The 21,804-nt window shown below is 44.2% G+C and overlaps 2 protein-coding genes across 2 annotated transcripts in view; one reads left to right on the top strand and one right to left on the bottom strand.

Annotated features, from left to right (window-relative positions):
• The window catches only part of LOC129385587 (uncharacterized), a 274,694-nt gene that overhangs the window by 114,433 nt on the left and 138,457 nt on the right, over positions 1-21,804 (top strand). The window lies entirely within an intron of this gene.
• On the bottom strand, positions 984-17,777 carry LOC126533760 (uncharacterized). The gene is made up of 4 exons (XM_050180955.3): positions 17,633-17,777; positions 8,408-8,608; positions 5,672-5,851; positions 984-2,643 (listed from the first exon to the last, which is right to left on the bottom strand). Exons 1-4 carry the CDS (start codon positions 17,688-17,690, stop codon positions 2,099-2,101), a joined length of 984 nt encoding a protein of 327 aa, XP_050036912.2. The 5' UTR covers positions 17,691-17,777; the 3' UTR covers positions 984-2,098.

The following is a 21,804-nucleotide window of genomic DNA, read 5'->3' as shown; positions in this document are numbered from 1 at the left end:
GCAGAAAGTTAGGTGGGCGGATGAGATTAAGAAGTTTGCAGGGACAATATGGCCATAATTAGTACATGACCGGGGTAGCTGGAGAAGTATGGGAGAGGCCTTTGCCCTGCAGTGGGCGTAACTAGGCTGATGAATACATATTATATATATATATATATATATATATATATATATATATATATATATATATATATATATATATATATATATATATATATATATATATATATATATATATATATAGGTACGTCCATTAACAGAAAGCAGCGGTGAACATACCGATATGACCTTTCTAAGCTGACCAAAAGAAATATAACTATCACATGAATCTCTACAGCCCATCCATCAGTTAATATAACACCACTTTATTTGTATGGTATTCCTTGATTTACTTTATTTGCTTTGATTAACCACTCAGCATGTACTTCTGAGCGCGTTTCTGTTCTTGTGCAATACTCCAAAATGGGCACGTCCCAATATATTCCTTTGTAACACTTCAACTTATAATATTGCTTCACTAATACCTCTAAAGCACAGCGATCAGTTTATTCAACAATTTATATTTTATAGATCATTTGGTAGAATTTACATTCTGTAACTTAGCTGCTCGGTGCGTGCAATTTTTAGAAGCGACCGCCCTTCCAAAATCCTCTAGAATGAGTATGACCCATTATGACGCAAGAGGAACGGAATCTCTCAGTGTTCCTTGATACGTGTGGTACTTTTCTGCGCATTCACCGGTCATCGCCATTCTTCTCTCGACGAGCATGGCCCTTCGCCTTCATACTTGTGGCATCACCGCGTGCATGCCTCATGCTGAGCATCTGTCTAATTTGGGGTTTGTATTTTGGCATAACGTTCAAGTGCATATACATAAAAAATTGCATGGCAGTAGTGCTGAGACTTTCGTCGTTGACAAATGTAAATATTTCCTTAGTTTGTACACCACATAACATTAGAGTAAGCAACACTTTACTCACGGCCATTAGTACCAAAGCGTTTAATTAGCGACTTCACAAAAGCATCATTTCCCCTATAACGAAACTTGTGCGTTTGACCTCCGTAAAATATTTCCTTTACAGAATAGAGCGTGTGTACCTTCACACGTATTATTCGATGCGATAATAAAAATACTGCAGTGACAAAGATAGACCAGGCGTCGCTGTGGCAGCATACTTCTTGAAGTGAGGATGACAAACACTAAAGGATCGGTGTTGCTGCCTCCTTCGCGCTGTCGCTTGGCTTGAATCGCTCGGCTGCTCTCTGCACTGGATCCGACGTGAGTTAGCTTCGTGCTAACCGTCAATAAAGTAAACCCCGTAGCAGTGGCGCATTTCAAGAGTCAGTGCCTCAGTTGTTAGCTGTCTTACCACGCACCTACAACACATTGTTACATTCATGATAGGGCTTTAAATACACAGGGTAAGGTGGCGAACTCCGGGCAGGAAAAGGCGGCAGCAAAATCTTCTTATTTGATCACCTTATATGCTTTTTCCTTGATACACGGAATTCGACACATATCAAGTGAAGTGACAGCCACTATCCAACCGACAAGATGTTTTACTGCATAGAGTTAGTTAAATGTAAGAGTTTATTCCTCACTCATTTATTGATGCTTTACAGAGCGTGTGGTTGTTTATTCCGTCAATATATTGAATTTTTTTTTTCACAGGCCATTTAAGACAGCGTATCATTGTTGATTTTTATATATATTGTGACATCACCCTTTCAGCGTAGGTTTGGACAAGCGCAAGGAATTGGCAAAGATGCCACCGTGCTTTCAAAATCCGTCATGAAGACTAGGAATGCACAAAATTAACTTCTGGTCAAATACTTCATTATTTTTTTCAGATAATAAAATTGTTTTTCATCATTTGGTTCAGAACGAAAACAGCAATAAACGGTACTCGTAATAGGCAGCTCTACTATTGGACAAATTTATTAGAACTTTACCTTGCTTAAAGAAAGTGGTGGACCACACGCGCTGTACCTATTTATTAAATTTATATGTATATACGCCGCCACTTCCACAAAATCGATTACATACACTAAATAGATAGGCGTTAAATGTCTCATCAAAGCTTTGAAAGTTAGATAATTATTTGGGCACTGGTAGCGAAGGTACTTGTCGTTTGATTCCGTTAACATCGTTGGTTACGTCACCTGACTGTCCAGTCATTCCAATTTTATGAATAGCTTCTCCAGGCTCTGCTTCATTTTTCTCATGTTTTATCAGTGCGACTATAATTACCGGGTTATGAGCGCCACTTTCCGTGCTATGTGGCCCGGGCACAGGCTCAGGTGCTCCAAGTGTGTTGCCAGGAATTACAGGTAAAATAGCAGGATGTCCTTGTGTGGGCCCTGCCGCCTGATGTGGAGGCGCAACTAAGGCGGGCAACGACCCCGGAATGCTTGTTACTGGCACAGCTGGTCCGAGGGGAGGCACGTTTATCTCATTTGTGGAACCTACGGCTCCTTCGGTAATGGGCGTCTCTCCTGTTAACCCAGATCCAGGTAAAGGCAGGCCAAGTGGAGACCCTGCCGGGCCTGCCACTAACGTCGGCGTCAGTCCTTGTTTCGCAGCCTTCTCCTCCTCTTCCATTCGCTTGTACTCTCTATTGCATGATTCCCTTGCATCTATCACTAAAAAAGGACAGAGAATAACATAACAATTGAAAATCAAGATGTTTGAGATGCGTTATTTCAGATTGCTCACAAATTATCAGAATATCCGTTTGCAGTCAGCACTTGTCTCTATTGCTTCTCTGTGATAAATCTTTCTGCAAAGCTATTTAATAAATATTTCATGTACATTAAGACATTGACCTACAAGAAACATCATTAAGTTCCTTAGATGTTTTTTCAAGGTAGATAAGGGTAACATTAAATTTGACTAAGACGAGGTCCCACATGTCCTACTTCCCTTCAAATCTCTCTCCCTAAACACCACAGACTGCTAAAAACAAAAGGCCATGCGTCGTCAATAGCATGACTAGGTCATGAGCCATTGCTTGTCTCAAGCGATACAGGAAACAGAAACAAGGTTCGATGTTTAAAGGACGCAGCTCCTTAAAGAAGGAACCGTGGTTTGTAATTTCATTTTTGAGCTGCTGGTTCCCAAACTCCGTATGGCTGCAGGCCACGAGTGATCAAATGTGATCAGCTCTTCAAGAAAAAAGTACTTGAAACACAATAATTTCATAAAAATAATAAACATGTTTGAAAGTACAACTAAGCTGCCCTTTTGGTGTTTTCCCAGGCCTGCTGGAGAGAACGGCTCGCTGCATTTTATTGCTTGCCCCGTCCACGATTATTTCAGTTCTGTGTCACAAATATTTCCCGTGTTGCAAGAGCTGGCGATCAAATTGCCAAGTGTCGACGCCAGAGAACACGGCATGAAAAAGCTTCAGCGTCCAGTGTAGCGAAAAGGGGAGTATTTTGCTGCATTTCCACATTAGTTTCACCCTGTTACAAAGCTCTGACACAAATGTGAAGCTTTCTGAACTGTTTAGAACGACAGAAAGCTGAGCTAGTTGGTAAGGATTCATTATGCAAAAAAGAAGCGAGGCATGCAGACAGGACACAGGAGTAGAGAAGTGGACAACACGAACACCGACTATCAACTGAAGGGAGCACTGCGAACTGTTATTCGCAGACTTTTCATGAACTTGCCTAATCATCTGTGTCTGCGGAGCGATACACGGTGAACCGAATACTTTTTTCGAGAAAACGTTCACGTTCGAAATGGGGCACTCTGCCCGCAAAACAAGTTTGGGGGTAATATAGTGCATATTTCGGAGCATTATGGAGGTAATAGACGCAAGAACCTCCCCTACACCCGCTGTAAGTTTGGCATTTTACATCATAGCCCGGGTGAACATCTCACCATTACGTCCGCACTGTTGCTAGTAATCTCTAAATATAGATGTTGTATAATACGTGCTGGCACAAACAGCTTCACGTAACTGTAGTGTAAGTTGCGGTTAAGCAATCAGGAGAACAAGAAATCTCCCCTATGTCCTGATCTCAACAAGCTCAATTATTGCTGACCCTAGAAAACGCCATATTACGCATGCTCTACAGGTTGCACCACAACTAAAGAGACATTCACTCAACTTACACCGTTCAAGTACATATACGAACTGAGTATCAATTATCTAGCCTAATACGGCTGGTTAGCAGTAGGCAATGCTTACCTCAGGGTACAATTTAAATGTTTCTGCTGAAATTCAACGTCGGCATGCAAGTTTGAAATTGCAAGTTTCAAGAATTCTGTGGTTTGAAAGCAAATGTTCTATGAAAACATTTTCAAACTAGGTAGACATAGACATAGCAGCCTTCAAATTTAGTACAAGTCCTAATAGTATGAACAATTAGTGTTGGAAGGTTTAGGTTTGGTGGTATGCTAGCTTTATCTCACTGTTTTCGTCAACGAACTACCGCAAACAATCAAACTTGTGTAATGGACGATCGGAAGGGCTATTTCACATACCAGAATTAACGTAATAAACGTATTTCGCGTATATTTGCCCCACTGCAACGCCTATTATTGATTTTTGAAAGTTACTGAAAGCAAACACGAGACTCGAAGAAAAGGACAACACGAAGCACTTCGTGTTGTCGCTTTCTTCAGGTAACTTCCCAAAATCATGAATCACCAACTCGCGTACACCCACACTCTTCTATGTTGTATTATTTGAAAAAACAGCTTCGTGTTGTTCCTTTCTTCAAGTCTCCCGTTTTGCTTGCGGTTACTTCCTAAAATCATGAATCACCAACTGAACCCACACTCTACTATGCCTATTATTGCTGTGATCGGCTTCTTAGTGACATATATTGTTCTTCATTTGGTGCGAGGATGGGTACTGTGTCCTTGCAAGATAAGATTTCTGACACTTGCTTGTTTGTTTTACTATTTTAGAGGAAGAGCCAAATCAGATAATAGAGCATAAAAAATGAAATGTGTGAACCATGTATACCTTTGACCGCGAGGGGCGTACAAGCAGCGAAGGCATAAAAAATATTCGTTATAACAAATATAAATACATACATAGTGAGATGCAAACAACGTGTACGCCATCGAGGAGTGCTGTAGAATATTTTAAGAAGCAAAAGAGTTCTGTTAAATGTACATGACATTCTTTCAAACCAAATATTTTGTAAAAACGGTGACCAAGTTCGCAAGGTAACAGATTTCACCACCATTTGTTTCCTCCTCGTCTCTACGTAGTGTGTTGCTGCTCTCAGAAGCTGCATTAGGAAACATGTGCCAAGAAACTGATCCTTAATCACACCTACAAAAAGCCATATCATGGCTTATCAGGCGATCTTATATCAGGCGATCTTTGAGCTTATGGCTCTCGATTACGAACAATGATACTGCTTGGTCCTATTTCGTAAATACTGGCCTTGCTTAGTTTTACTGTCGCAATGTTTCACGCACGTGGAGAAACACTGCCGGATGTACTAACCAAAATTGAAACTTCCAAGTTGGTGACTCTCGGTGACATTTTTTTTTCTTTGCCGCACTAACGTTGAGGTGTACACAAGTTTTGAAGTAAAAAGGAATACTGTGAAAGAGGGTATTAGGTGATGACGGTGGCAAAGTGTGCCTAGGTAACGTCGCAATGCGCTAGGGCAAAGTGATGTGTAACATTCGTTTAGGGCTCACCACTGCATCTCCTCATGCATTTTTCGCACAGTAGAAACTTATTGGGCGAGCTTGGGCACAATCCTGCTGGCAAACGGTGGCAGGTCTTATCTCCAGGAGTGTAGAACCACCATTTCAAAATTCCCTTGCATGGCTTTGGCTCTGGATCTGCACTGCAAACAAGTCTTCTTCTTTCTGGCGCTGTAAAATTACAGGTGAAACCAGATTGTTATCGGAGTTAGGAAAAATGGTGTTGCTCCCCCCCCCCCCCCCCAAAAAAAAAAGAAAAAGCGAGAAGCCCTAAAGTTCCGCGGTGGTGAAAAATCAAATTTGGCAAGTTTTCTTACATAAGTGTACGCACAATGTCTGCTGAGCTTTCCAATAAATGCTACCCGTTTTGTTTAATTTAGTCTACATGGTACCAAATAGAGAACGAGTCGGTTCTACAAATAGCCATCTGTAGTACCCCAGCCGATATACCGATTGCCACCACTGTTTCATACGGAATTAGTAACAAAGCAACCAATAGCAAATAAATATCTTCACTGAAACAAATTCACGCATTCAAGCCCACATGGTTTAAATCATTGTTTATTAAATCATTGTTTCTTTTGTAAGGCATATATATTTTTATTAAATGAATTTTTTTGGCTTTCTCTTCTGTTTTAAAGCGAACAGTTTTGTTTGGCTTTCTCGCCTATTTTTGTACTTGAATGAGTCGTACTTGAAAGAGCGCAACCTAGCTCTTTGACAGGTACGTGCTGTCTCACGTGAGCCTTGGGTAGGCGGAAGGTTCAGGTGATACCTTAGGGGAAAGCGCTACGCTGAGTTTATCTGCGGTCTAATATTTTGCCTTGTTGCTGCTGCTCTAGAAATATGCTGCGATTGTATAGGTACTGGACATTCTTGAATAGTATTTTGGAATAATATTTTACCGCGGACCTATTTCAAATGTGCCATCGTAGTTACTGCAGTAAACAAGTCTGGATCCTAAAAATCTGGACAATTTTTTTTTCAATGGCGTTGTACTCAGTAGAACTTTATTGCGATAGCAATTATACAGACACTCCAGGTAGAATTATCGCTCTCGCTGTCACCGTGATATTCGGTATCAAGTCAAAGTGCGACACCATCTTGGCCACGCGCCGTATGCTGTCTGTGCGAGTGAAAGCGGGCGAGGGTAGCCGAGGACGGTGGCTTGATCTAACAAGAGCAAGGGAGGAAGGTCAGTAGGAAGTGCGCCGTCGTCCATCACAAGCAAGGCACCGGTGGGGGGAGCCGATGGGGAGGGGCGCGTTCTACTCCGGCGGTGGCTGCGCATGGCGCTATTGAGTGCAGTTGCGCGGGCCGCGCCTCGAAAGCAATCTGCGAAGGGGACAAAGCCTGAATGTATCAAGGGCTGATAGCTTCGTGTGCGCTGTGCTCTCGGCGTTTAATTTGCGTTGAAGCAAGAGGCCACACCAATGTCATTTGGCTCGCTGCTGAAGATGCGCTTCCTCACGACACCGTTTTCGCAGCGAGCGTCCGCGGTCATCGAATGAGATGAGGCCATGTTTAGCTGTGCGCGCGATGCAGCATGCTTGTTAATTTAGTTGGTAAGCGAATGTTTCGGAACTTATACCACCTTAAAAAAGCTACCGTTCTTCGTATAACTCCAAAGTACATTGCTATCGTAATCGATGCTTCACTTTCCGGGCGTAACTGCGACGTTCTTCGTTACATTGTAATAGAAAGTTGCCTGACGGCATCGTGGGCTTTCTTGACAAATTTTTACTTGCTTTACAACATATCTAAGTAGCAACAAACAGCAAATATTCTGTAATAAACAGCAGATATCATCCTCTGGAAAAACTATCGCTTCCTTAAACAGCTGTTTTCTGGCTTACTGGAATTCCCCGTTTAAGCACTAAGTATTGGTAAGATTATTTTCGCTGGCATGTGCGTATAGGCATAAGCCTTCGGTGCTGACATATTACTTCCTGGCTAAGTTGCTCTTTAGAATCATTTGGCTGGCTATTGTGATCCATGTCAATCTCTTTGATGGCATGCAGGCGTAACATGCTCGTAAAACATTATTGTGGAGAGGTTCTTGCAGTATTTGATTTGATTGAAATGAATTAGCGTGGAATAGTTATCCGCACGAAACTGACCACTAGGCACCACTATTGCATAAGGCTAGCTTTTAGAAAATGCATATTTTCATTGATTGAATCATATTGGTTCACGCATCTACACCTCTCCTTCGTTGTTTGGTTGTGTCGCAGAAGTAATTGCAACATATATATATATATATAGAAAATATATATATTATCGTGATACGATAATGATATTTCATACATATCATTTATCGTGCTTCAGTTATACTTACTGCTGTACTTTTTCTGTTATTATTTGCAAGTGTACACGTGCATGTACTGCTGATTATGCTCCCGTGTGCACGCCCATGAACGCGGGTACGCACTTGTATCTGTGTTTATTCTGACGAAGGCCGTGCAACGGCTGAAACGTGAAAACATTATAAATGCAATTTTCGTAACTGACAGTGCTCCTTCGTTTATTCAACTACCTATGCACCGGACCTACAGAACCTTTCCATGAATTATATATATATATATATATATATATATATATATATATATATATATATATATATATATATATATATAGATATATAGATATAGTTATTGATTTGTAGGCATTCTCTCTACAATATCAGCGCATATTTCACATATCTAAAATGTGTGGATATATACTCACGTTCACATCTCTCTAGACACTTCCTTTCTGTCCAGAAGCGGTTGCCGTTTCCCCGGCAACCTCCATAGTTGAACACCTTGCATTCATGATACTTATTGTCATGAAACCAATTGCTCACATTTGCCCCGCAGGGTCCACGATCCCATGGTTTGGTACACAATTCTGGTTGAATAGGGGCTTGTATCGTTTTCGTATGTTGAGCTGAAAAAATAAGACAACTAGGATTAGAGCTGTTTTGGTATCAATTTATGCGGCTTACGTTTGGAGTTTTAACACTTAGACACAATTAGTAATATTGACACTGCACCTTGAAAGTTATATGAAATGTCGTGAGTTAAAATTGCATTTGCATCAAGTAACAGCTTGAGGGATCAGCTAATTTCAAGTGCTCGTTCTTTTGCGAGAACTAGAGAGGACTAATGTAAAATGAAATATTATGAGTAATTGTAAGGCAGAAAAAATAAATAAACAACTTTTAGAGTTGTCAAATAGACAACTCGCTGCAAGTTGTCTATTTGACAACTCTAATAGTCGTTTCTTTATTATTCCTGCAGTAGCCGAACCCTGATAACAACGCCGTAGAACTCAGTACATCTTACAAATACTTTGGTGTCAATCTTCAGTCAAACTTATGCAATAATCATTTTAACCTTACCCTTGTCTTCACTGACTATACTGACAGACTTCTTAAACATGATTAAGAGAAGCGGAAATGCATCATAAAAGAAATAGCTTGCATGACATTAATCCTTGGCAAACTAGAATACGCGTCTGACATTTGGGATGAAAAACAAGCTTACACCATCATTAAGGATTCGTAATCCACAGGCACATAGCGGGCAACATTGAGGAATTAAACAGCTTTAATGAAAGGGTAACATTAGTCGTAATAAATCTTGATAAGAGGTATAGATTAAAGGTAGCAAGCCTACGCTCCAAGCTCCAGTCACGATGGCGATGAATTAGATGAGATTTATGAAGATGTGAAATTAGCGATGACAAAAGTGTAAACTCAGTATAGTGTAGTAGTGGGCTGCATCAATGCAGAAGTGGGGAAAAGTAGGCATGTAAACAAGCAACTGGCAACTACGGCGCGGATTCGGGAAAAACTATAGAAGAGGTGTTGGTAGAATTTGGGGAAAGGAATATACTGCGAATAATGAACAACTTCTTCAGAAAGTGTATCAACAAAAGTGAACCTGGAAAAATCCTAATGGTGAAACAAAAAATGAAATTGATTTCACACATTCTGCCAATCCCAGCATAGTGCAGGATGTAGAAGTGTTAGGTAGGGTAAAGTGCACTGATCATAGGTTAGTTAGGTCATGGATTCACCTTAATTTCAAGAGATAAAGAGTAAAATTGGTCAAGAAGAAAGACGGCCAACCTAGACGCAATAAGGGTAGAAGCAGACCAATTCAGGCTGGCATAGGACAAGACAAGATGTACACACTGAAAGATAAGCAGGGTAATATGATCAGCGATTTCGAAGATGCAGTAGAAGCAGCGGAAGAATTCTAAGAGAACGTAAGGGTGCTGGGCAGGTCATGTAATTCATGGGTTGGATAGCCGGTGTACCATTTGGGTTGCAGAATGGGTGCCAAGAGAAGGGAAGCGCAGTCGAGGATGGCAGAAAACTAGGTGGGGCGATGAAATTAGGAAATTAGCAGGTGAAAGTTGGAATCTGTTTGCTCAGGACAGGGGTAATTGGAGAACGCAGGGAGAGGTCTTCTTCCTGCAGTGGACATAAAATAGGTTGATCATGATGATAATCATGATCATCGCTCACACTCGCTGCTTACACCTCTATCAGACCTGTCCTGGAATGCCCCACTTTCGCTTCTTCCTCACCCTACCACAACACCAACCTGATATTTGCTTCAGACCTTGCTCCATCCCAAACTGATGATCTTCGTCGCCTACTGCTCAAATACCACAATACGTTTTTGTTTTAACGACCATCCTCTCGGCCAGACAACCATCTGCACTGATCGTATTTACACCGATGACACTAGTTACATCCACTGACGTCCCTATCGTGTGCCTACTCCCGAACGAAGCATCGTTCAAATTGAAGTCGCAAATATGCTGAAAAAGAACATCATCGAACCGTCAATAAGTCTGTGGGTCTAGCTAGTTGTCCCCGTCAAGGAAAAATGCAACACCTGTAGGTTTTCCGCTCACTACCAACAGCTAAACAGTGTCTCTGCTGTGCCTCGCGTCTACGATGCGTTCGATTATATGCATTGGGCGAAGTATTTGTCATCTATTGAGCTCTGCTCTGGCAAGTGACAGATTGAAGCTGGTGAGAAGGTGCGCGAGAAGGCTACCTTCAATTCAACTGATGTACTTTACCAGTTAAGTGTTATGCCCTTCGGGCTCTGCAGTGTGCCAGCAACCTTCGCAACAGCGATGGACACTCTTCTGCGAGGTTGGAAGTAGTCAACAGGTCTTTGTTATATTGTTGACATAATACTTATCGCCGCAACATTTTACGGCTACCTTTAGCACCGAATGACTATGTTTGCTGTTTTTGGGGCTGACAAAGTACAGCTCAGTTGGTCGAAACGCTGCTTCACTCACTGCAAGATTACCGGTCTCGGGCGCCTAGTAGACTGAGGGTACTGGACTTGACCTGGACAAAATTAGCGCTGTGCGAGACTTCCCCAGTCACATGCTCTGTTAAGGAAGTTTGAAGCTTCATTGGCTTGTACTCGTATTTCCGTTATTTCGCTTAAAATTTATCTGACGTTGCTTGCCCTCTCACCGAGCTTTTGAAGAAACATGTCACTTTCTTATGTGCACGATGGCAAACTAAAGCCTTCTCAACATTCATCAAGCTCCTGACGACCCCTTCAATGTTGGCCCATTTTGACGCTTCCGCACCTACAGAGGTCCGCAGATATGCCAGTGGTCGTGGCAACAGCGCTGTTGCTGAGATTCAGCTTACCCAAGAGTCTGTTCTTGCTTACGCTAACCGCCTTCTCGACACGGACGTACGCAACTGCTCTACCCCCGGAACGAGAATCCCTCGCGTTGGTTCGGGAACTAAAGTTTCGCCTTACCTGTATGGCCATCATTCCGCGTAATAACTGACCACCACGCTCTCTGTTGGCTGTCTTTCGTTGAAAGGCCCTACAGAGTGCCTTGGCCGTTGCGTGTACAAGAGGACAACTTCTCGCTCGTGTACAAATCCGCACATTTACATCAGGACGCTGACTGCTCCTCCGGCCATACTGTGGACGCTACGGATGCTGCTCCTGAGGGATCGCGGACGTCACTTCTTGTCTAAGGTGATCGACGATATCCTCCGTTTGTACCAAGCACTACCGTTGTACTAAGCACCAAGTCCCCACAGCTTATCATCGCCACGCAAACAGCCTTACACAACGACCTAAAGACCAACTGTAACGAAAGTTCACTCAGGCTAAATTGATAATTAATTTCTAGCGTATGCTCTCAAAGTAACCTTCGTAAAGCCGCAGGGCTGGTAAATGGCTAATGATGTTATAACAGCCGTTAAACAGCGGCTATACAGACAACGCATGCATCTGCCGGCAAAGCGGTAGCACTGCAGATATGGTGAATATCGAAGAACCGTACGCAGCTGATCTCTCAGTTGCTTTTAAACAGCCAAGCGCATTTCTCGCTCATCATTTGCGAGTTGACGGGCGTCTCTGGGCACGCGTTTTGCCTGTTACGCTCGTAATTTCAGCTGTTGCAAGAATGCCGATGTGTTGCGTAGATGCCGGCAGCTCGAATAATATATAATTATGGGGTTTTACGTGCCAAAACCACTTTCTGATTATGAGGCACGCCGTAGTGGAGGACTCCGGAAATTTCGACCACCTGGGGTTCTTTAACATGCACCTATATCTAAGTACACGGGTGTTTTCGCATTTCGCCCCCATGGGAATGCGGCCGCCGTGGCCGGGATTCGATCCCGCGACCTCGTGCTCAGCAGCCTAACACCATAGCCACTGAGCAACCACGGCGGGTGGCAGCTCGAATACGTTTTCGAGCACGAGCATTGGCTGTGCAGAACACAACGCTTAATACAGGAAGGCAGAACACATCTTTCATGTCCCAGTTTTCATAGCGAAAGCGTGCATCACGGTGCAGCAGGCAAGTACGACGCGGACCACCCGACGCGCACAAAGTATGTAAACTGCACTTGACGAAGCTGCACAAGTTACATTTAAGCAGCACAGTCACTTACCCTTCAAGATTTGCTTGGTGAACGCTTTCTCTGGGTGACTGACAGTGATACATGCCGCAATGGCGAACGAAAATCAAAGTTAACGTTCAATGGTAAATTGTAATGAAGGGTCATATTCTGAAGCGATCATTTCCGGTTGTTAATCATCTGCAAGATATTTCGTGCGTCTCTATCTCGGACGCGTAGAAGTAGACGAAGCGGTATTAGGAGACGGAAGCAGACGAATAATCATTTCTGACACAGCGCCAGGAACGAGAAGGAACCGCATGCCGCATTTGTCACGAAAAGAGAATGTGACGTGGCGGCCATGGTGAAGATGCGGTGGCAAGCCGTGCAGAAATCTAGTCCCGCCAGAGCGAAAATGGCGAAGCTCTATCACGGCAGCAATCTGGCATGTGTGGCCATGAGGCTGCGCACACTTACACTGAGCCGTTCTAGCCAGGCTGTGCCAAGACTGAGCTACTTATCACCCCTTACTACAGATGGCGGTAGCTGTCCGGTCGGTATGATCGGTCGACAAGTCCGATCCTTTCAGCGTGCCAGGCAGCGGCCGCTGAAGCTGGAAGTGTTGGACAATAAGACGGCTGAAATTTTACCCGGTGCATAAAGCGTGACCCGCAGCAGCGTGGCGAACAGTTGTTGCCGCAGTGCTATGGCGGACAAGTGCGCGGCGAGCGAGCGCTTCTTTGTTTGTGGAAGGGGCAAACGCAACACGCCCGCTTCAGTGAACCCGAAGGCTGCTGCACACTGCTCGCACGCTGCTCGTCAGCCAACCTAGCATGCGATGCGCCGTTTTCCTGCTGCTACGGCGTGCGATAGCGCAGGTTGTATTCACGCGCCAGCCACATTAGATTGCAGAGCAACCACGGCGGGTGACCTTCAGCTTTGTAACCCTAATGCGCTCTTCGAGCGAAGGCAGAACGCGTCGAGGCCCTGCTTTAGAACGTAGACAACCAGACAGAGAAATGCGCCTGGACTCTCAGAGTACTTCGCATTAAATGAACATCGCGGGCGCGCAACAGCGGTGTCACAGCGCACGAAGCAGCTAACAAATTATACGAACTCTTTGGTTAGCAGACGTGCGAGACCTGTTCGCTCATACACCGGAACGGAATCCAAGCAAGGAAAACAGAGAACGGGCCCTGATTCTCCACATTCTTCACTCCACGTCACTTCCGTCAGGCTATAATGGCGGCATTCTTCTTTTTAGTTTCGGTATAAAAACCTTCCATTGCTGCAAGCTCTTTGTGACAGATTGACCTGTGTTTCAAGCGTAAGATTTTGCACACAGGCTACCGCATGTCTAGATTATCTGAAATGGTGCCTTTAACGTGGTCAAAAATTTCATTGAAGCAGTCGGCCTTTAACAGGATGCTGATGAACATGCTAGCCAAGTACGTTACTGCTAACCACTGTGAATGGGACGTTGTGACCGTGACTATGTTCTGCACCTGGACACCATGCTTCCCTTTGCAACATATTCGGCCACCGCGCATGCTCGCGAGACAATTATTATGGCACCACAGCTCCGTGCGATGGCCCGTGTTTCGTTTACCACTAGTCAAGCTTCCCAGAAGTTCCGTTCTGACAGGCACTTCAGGTACCTCAAGTTCTTACGTGGCTTCGTCGTACTCTTGTGCGCATCATCTCGTTGGGTTAGCCTATCACAAACGCTTCCGTCGCGGTATTCACGTGCGTATCGACTTCTGCGACACCATTCAGATGTCATTACCAGATTGCTTCCTGAAGACTCTGGCCCATCAATTACACAACCAAGAGCCGATGTCGTTCATGTAGCCTGTTGTAGCGCAGCGTGCGAGCTGTTTCTGTGGCATGTTAGCTTGGTCCGGGACGGCGCTCCATTGCCAGCGAGGTTGTGTTGCGATGAAGACGAAGACGGGCAAACCAAAGACGACGAAGACGAAATGTGTGCGATTGCTGTTAACGCTTCTTTCGACATGTTTTAGTTTGTCCGCTTGAACCGTCTCTTCTCATGCCTGCGCTCATACATAGAGCTTGGGCTTTTCTCGGCCTTTTATTTTTATGAAATAAACGTGCGGCTAATCGTGTGTTTGTGAAAGGTATTGCAGAGGAAACGCACTACCGACAATCGGCAATTGGGTAATGGCTTTCGATGGCATGAACATACTGGAATGCACGTTGCATAGAGAACCTAGGCGCAAAGTTCACACTGCTGGCCGGTCTTACACACCATGAAGTTTGCGCCGCCGAGCAGGCCAGCTGAGTCTCTTTTAGGACCCTGTTTAACAGTAGTGCTAGGTTTCGTACCTGCGGCAGTGAGGCGCTCCCGTGGAATGTCGGTGGGGCGAATACGACTACCGATAACCTGATACGTCGGTGACCTGGGTTGCACCATGGAGTTTCATATAATTACGTAAGGAACTGTGGCGCTAGTGTCTACGGATTCTGCAAGCACGACAGTTCATCCAGCAAGGAACTGATACCTAGCACATGAATTTGCTTAAACTTCGTTCTTCCGGCATTAAATGGCTTCGAGACTTTGCAAGGCGGCCAATATTAGGAAAGCGCTGCGTTAGAAATACTTAAATGAACATTTTCAAAATTATCCGACGGCACGATTCGAACACAGTACCTCTAGCACAGAAGCCCGATGTTGAAACCAAGGTGCCACGGACAAGCGGAACCACTGCAATTGGCAGCGATTATGCGCTCTTGCGGAGTCGTATTACCTTCTGCATTAAAAAGTGTACACCTCTTTCAAAGTTAGACCGATTTAGACCCAGATAAAGCGTAATAAACGAAGTGACAAGAACATCCTAAGCCACAAGCATGAAGATCAGATAAACACACGTTCCGCCATCATTTCCATGGTGGCTGAAAATCCCATCGCCGGAGTTCACTCCAGTAATTGAAGGAAACTGCATCCGTTGCAGCATGCATACGCCGCGCTCGCGCGGAAGGGCAGACAGGCCCAGGGCAAGAGGCTGAGGCAAATACTGAGCTAGTTGTCCCCAGCATGCGTGAGAATCAGTGATGTGCTACTCGTGCGTCTTTTTGCCGGCGTTCTGCTGGCGAACGTCAAGCAGCTTGCATCTGGCTCTGTTACCGACGCTAGTCTTGTGTATCATGCGCACAGTTCTTGCGTGTGCTGTAGATTATCACAGCGCCAGGTTTTGTGTGACGGTTCGCTTTATCGAACGATATGGTGCAATTGGAAGTTGCGCGTGGCCCTGTGTGACGTCAGAGAGCTCTCTGTATAAGAACAAGTCGATAAAAAAATTATAGGGTTTCACGTGCCAAAACCACTTTCTGATTATGAGGCACGCCGTAGTGGAGGACTCCGGAAATTTGGACCACCTGGGGTTCTTTAACATGCACCTAAATCTAAGTACGCTGGTGTTTTCGCATTTTGCCCCCATCGAAATGAGGCCGCCGTGGCCGGTATTCCATCCCGTGACCTCATGCTCAGCAGCCCAACACCATAGCCACTGAGCAACCACGGCGGGTAACAACAAGTCGTTATTGCTAATCAAGAAGTTGTCTTTGTGCTCATGAAGCGCTGCCGCTCGTCAGTGCTAGTTCATTTGGCGACAAGGATGTTATTAACCATTACCAGCTACATCATCAACCAGGATTTCGTGGCTCACGGAGGTCCCACTGCTGCATCCCACTGCATTCGGTCCCACCGAATGTGTCGCTACCATTGACCATCATTGGACCCGACAGTCAAACGAGTAACACATTTACTTCCACTACCAATCCATGCCCCCGCTTGGCAGACTAGACGAGTACGACCCTAAATCCAGAACTTCGAATCCTATGTCGAACAATTTGAGCATTGCGTCAGGGCAAAAGAAATAGCTGGAGGGAAACGCTTGCTCCACATCTTTATACTGGATATAGCTGGCATCATGTCTTCTCTTTGCCTTAGAACGTCACCTTCACGGTTGCGCCGCAGTCCCTAATTAAGTTTCTTTTTGTACTTGTAATGAGAAATAGTGAGCGCATGTTTCTTATGCATCGCATCCTTCTTGTTATAGGGATCTGCTTCTCATTTGTACTGCATGACGGTAACGTCGTTCTTTTAAATGATAGCGTGAGACATATTGCACTCACAAAGCAGCTCTGAAGGAACGCTAGTATTATTACATTGTGCAGGCGAAAAAAGCTCATGCTTGCAGCGGAAGGCATAAAGCTGTCGTGGCACCTCCAGTGAGCCGATTAAACGTTGACATTGCATCTATTTAGACTCAGCATTCTTATAGCCAAGCTTACTTCAGCTTCTTAAAATCCATGCACCAATGACAGCGGGGCAATACATTGCAGCCCACTCTGCAACGCGGCTCCAGAGTCGCTAAAATGATATGACAGTAAAAAAAATTCTTCGCAGAGCAATCTGAACAATTTATGGAGTCAGAAAAGCACAGGCTATAAGCGACGTTTCACGTCCGTCGGACGTAGTAGGCGTGTGTTTCTCAGCGGTTCCAAGTGATGATTCATCAGCAATGCTCTAGTCCACGCGCGGAGTTAAAGGGCCACTTCGAAGATACCAAGCAGGGGCGATCTTTAAAAGTAGTTGCAAAAGACTGTCAAACCGGGTGGATTGGCTGATCTCCATTATAAAAGCAGTGCATAAATTCCGGCAACAGAAGACAGAAAAATACACTGGACACTTGTTTCAGCGGAACGGCTCCTGGCCCTTTCACCACCGCAACGATACAAGCTGCTGGCTGACCTCTTGGCACGCCTCCTGGCTTACCGCCGTTAATAATTGAGTTGAGAAGAAAGTACAGCTGATGATTACTTGTTAGAACTACAGTTACAAGTGGTTGTACACTCGGATGGGACACTCATGAGCAGTTGCAAGTCTTTACATTTGATACCTGCCTTGCCGTCACACGCCAGAGCAAGAAAATGGCTTGGAAGCTTCATCGTAAAATGAGCTATATGTGGAGAGTAAAAAAAAAAGTTGCCAGAAAGAGGGCCACGTGCGTTAATACTCTATACTTCCAAGATTTACATACCATGCGCGATGTTTGCGTAGACAACGAGGACAAGAAAGCAGCTGAAAATCTTCATCATAAGTCTTCTGCTTAATCGCCGAGTAAAAACTCTGGGCGAATTTCTGTAGCTGAAGCTGGACAGTGCTAAGCCAGGAATAATAAGGACCTGTTTTGCGTATCGCTTTATTTTCTACCGTGACCTTGGAGTCCGACACGAAAACATTTCTTGGAAAGATAGTACAAACAATGGAAGCTTTCAAATGGATTGCATCTCTGCGATGTTTGCCACGTGTGTTAACCGGATTCCTCGCAAGAAAGAGCAAGGAACCAGGAAGCAAGCGCAATGTTGCGCAAGATTACATGTTTTTCTAAGAGCTAAGCATCATTCTTTTTCTTTCTCTTTTTCTTCTGAGGTCAGGGAAAAGGAAGACAGCGCTTCAGAACCGCATACACAATAGCCTGAATCCCATATGGTTACTTGAATATTCATTGTTGGTCACAGCTAGAAAAAAAATGTTGCAGAAACCGCAGAATAGTGTAATCAAAGTAAGATAATATCCTTGTGCGTGCTGCAGTCATCTAATAGACAAATAAGCGACACTTGCCGAATACGGTGCTCTTATAATGCTGGGTTGGTGAGTGCAGCTATAATCATTGTAAACGCTTCTGTAGACATCACAACAACCACCCCAACGGCTTTACGTCGACGGTCGAAAGTCTATGATATCCGTAATGGAGAGGAAACGACGGCAGCATGATGATGACGGGATAAGGTGAACGGTACCGTAATAGTGTGACTACGACAGCGAGAAGACCACAACGGAATTACGTCAGCTTGAATAAAACATGTTGGCGGGCTAGTTGGTTAGAATCCATGGCAGAGTGTATAAGCGCGACTGAACGAGCATGTAGAAAGAACAGATATACAGACACAGCGCTTCACTTTGAACTTTAGATTTTATTTTCAGACGCCCCGATAAATACATACCGTACGAAGGGAAACAAGCGTGACCGTAAAAAAGAATATTCAGTGGTGCATTTCGATGAACTGTACTCATATGCTAGGCATGGTGAAAACATGTACTGCAATGGTCAGAAAGATAAACCGAGGAATCGTATCTCCTTTTCAGATAGCGACACCGAAGGCTCGCTTACGCACTTTTCCTCTAATTTTGCATTCTCGTATGCCTCCACAATCTCCCTCGTCATCCTGCTCTGAGCCCTATACAGAATGGAAATACTTTCAAACATGGGCTTGCAGGAAACATTTAGGCACCCAAATGACCCTAGATTTCTCTAGGGATGTTATATCGATGCTCTCTTAATCTCTCATTGATGCATCTGCTGGTTTGACCAACATACGTTTTTGCGCATGAAAGTGGAATGGCATAGACAACGTTATGAGTGCAGGTTATAAATTGTTTGCGATGTTGAGCACAACACACGTGATTTTTGTTATTCTCTGTATTAACTTGTTCGTATAGCTTCTGTAGACGCTCAGGAGCAGAGAAAACCACGCGCACCCCCAATTTCACCGCTATTCTTCTGACATTATGTGAAATGCAATGAATGTGTGGTACCACAGCAACTTTCTTTGCTCTAACATTGGCACTGCTTCCATTCGACGCGTTTTTTCACTTCCTGCTTAAGTCCCCCGCGGCAAAGGTGAGCATACGCGTCGTGTAACCAGAATCTGCCAGGCGCTTGGCCTGATATCTGAAACTGGCTTCCATTTTGTGGTCACATGGCTTCGTCAAAGGATTGTTAAAACACGATGTTACTACTGCGCGTTTTACAAGTTTTGAATGAGCGGAGTGAAATGGTAGGACTGGCTTATTGCCTCTCGGCTGATAGCTCCAGCAGGTAATTTGTGGAGAAAAGTGCAATCCCAAGTCTGAAGACCTTATGAACTTGCCTGTGGGGACTTCATGTGTCAACGACAAAGGGGACAGCACTTTATTGAACGATTTTACGGTCTTTGAAACAAGCGAGTCGAAATTGTCTGATTCGTTATTCAATATGATTAGAAAATCGTCAACAAATCTCAACACTTTCACGACATCGGTGTCGTATTTCACGCGTTTATCAAGAACCTGGTCACGGTTAGCTGCATAATCCAATGCATATGACATCTTTTTGTTTGATAACATTTACTTCCCAAGTCGCGTAAGCCAAGTTAACATAAAAACGAAGAAGTTTTAAAAATCTGTCACAAGTCAAACCACAAGCGTTTTGAAATTGAACCGCTCCAAACTTGTCAATGCATCGATTTCAAAACGCTTTTGGTTTGACTTGTGAACGATGTTTAGAAATTCTTCGTTTTTATGTTGACTCGACTTACGCGACTTGGGAAGGAAATGTTTAAACAAAAAAGATGGCATAAGCATTGGATCATGCATTGCTCACTGCTTAAGTTACTTATATCTAGCTAACCGTGATCAAGTTCTGGATGAACACCTGAAATATGACACCGTTGTCGTGAAAGTGTTCAGATTCGTTGACATTTGTCTAAACATTTTGAATAAGGAATCAGACAATTTTGACTCGCTGGTTTCAAAAACCGTAACCTCGTTCATTGAAGTGTTGTCCCCTTTGTGGTTGACACATGAATTCCCCATAGGCAATTTCATAAGGTTTTTAGACTTGGGATTGCACTTTTCTCCACAAATGACCTACTGAAGCTATCAGCCGAGGGGCAATAAGCCAGTCCTACCATTTCACTCCGCTCATTCAAAACTTCTGAAACGCGCAGTAGTAACATCGTGTTTTAACAATCATTTAACGAAGTCATGTGACCACAAAGTGAAAGCCAGTTTCAGATATCAGGCCAAGCGCCTGGCAGATTCTGGTTACCCGACGCGCCTGCTCACCTTTGTCGCGGAGGGCTTAAGCTGGAAGTTCAAAAACGAGTCGAATGGAAGCAGTGCTAATGTTAGAGTAAAGAAACCTGCTGTGGTACCGTACATTCATTGGATTTCACATAATCTCAGAAGAAGAATAACAGCGAACTCGCGGAAGGACGTGGTTTTCTCTGCCCCTGACTGTCTAATGTAGCTATGCAAAGAGGTTAATACAGAGAAGAACAAAAGGCACTCATGTTCTACTCAACATCGCAAACAATTTGTAACCTGCACTCATAACGTTGTCTATGCCATTCGACTTTCATGCGGAAAAATTATGTTGGTCAAACCGACAGATGCATCAATGAAAGATTAAAAGAGCATCGATATAACGTCACTACGGTAATCTCGGGTCATCTGGGTATACACTGCCCAGATTGTTCCTGCAAGCCCATGTTTGAAAGTACTTCTGTTCTTTATATAGGGCTCATAGCAGGATGACGAGAGAGATTGTGGAGGCCTACGAGATTGAAAAATTAGAGGAAACGTGCGTAAGCAAGCTTTCGGTGTCGGTATCTAAAGAAGAGATATGATTCCTCGGTTTCTCTTTATGACCATTGTAGTACATGTTTGCACCATGCCTTGCACACGTGTACGGTTTATCGAAATGTACCACTGAATGTTCTTTTTTGCTGTCACGTTTGTTTCCGCTGGTATGGTATATATTTAGCGATGCGTGTGAAAATAAAATCTATAGTTGAAAGCGTAGCGCTGTGACCGCATATCTGTTTCTTTCTACGCATTTGTTCAGTCACACTAATGCACTCTACCATGAATTAGCTTGAAACCATTGCAAGGCAATAGATGGGGACGCGCAGGTTCTTCTTCGCTAATTCGCTCCGCACAGGGAAGACATTCGCCCTACCATCCGCTCTATACCATAAATAATACATCTCGCGTGATATTACTTCTAAGCGAAACCTTGCTGAGTAAGCAAGCAAAATGTAGCCCCACGACAAGAGACGCGCGGCGGACTTAAACTATGACCATGCCCTGAATGCTTTCATCCAGATGGAGGCAAAATACACAACAGAAGCAGTGCCATCCACCAGGTCCCTGTAAACATGCATGCGACAATAATTTTTCGCGCGTACATGCATCTGAAAATGCGCTCGGCGCGCAAATACGCTGAATAGCTTGTGTGAAACACACACGCCAACAGGGGAAAGAAAGATCCTCCCACGGAAACAGGGAGAACACGGACAGAAAGGCATTCGCTCCGATATTCCGCAATTGCCTTCTCGTGATAACGGAGGCGTTCATTGAAACGCAACTATTGCTTGATGATTAACA

Source organism: Dermacentor andersoni, chromosome 7 (genome assembly GCF_023375885.2).
Source record: "Dermacentor andersoni chromosome 7, qqDerAnde1_hic_scaffold, whole genome shotgun sequence".
NCBI classification, from domain to species: domain Eukaryota; kingdom Metazoa; phylum Arthropoda; class Arachnida; order Ixodida; family Ixodidae; genus Dermacentor; species Dermacentor andersoni.
The sequence above is the reverse complement of the archived record's forward strand: the minus strand, read 5'-3'. Positions and strand labels throughout refer to the sequence as shown.

Coding starts and splice junctions, on each gene's coding strand:
- LOC126533760 (XM_050180955.3), bottom strand. CDS start 17,690: ATGATGAAGATTTTCAGCTGCTTTCTTGTCCTCGTTGTCTACGCAAAC. Junction 8,609..17,632: donor CTACGCAAACATCGCGCATG/GTATGTAAATCT, acceptor TTATTTTTTCAG/CTCAACATACGAAAACGATA. Junction 5,852..8,407: donor GTGTCTAGAGAGATGTGAAC/GTGAGTATATAT, acceptor GTAATTTTACAG/CGCCAGAAAGAAGAAGACTT.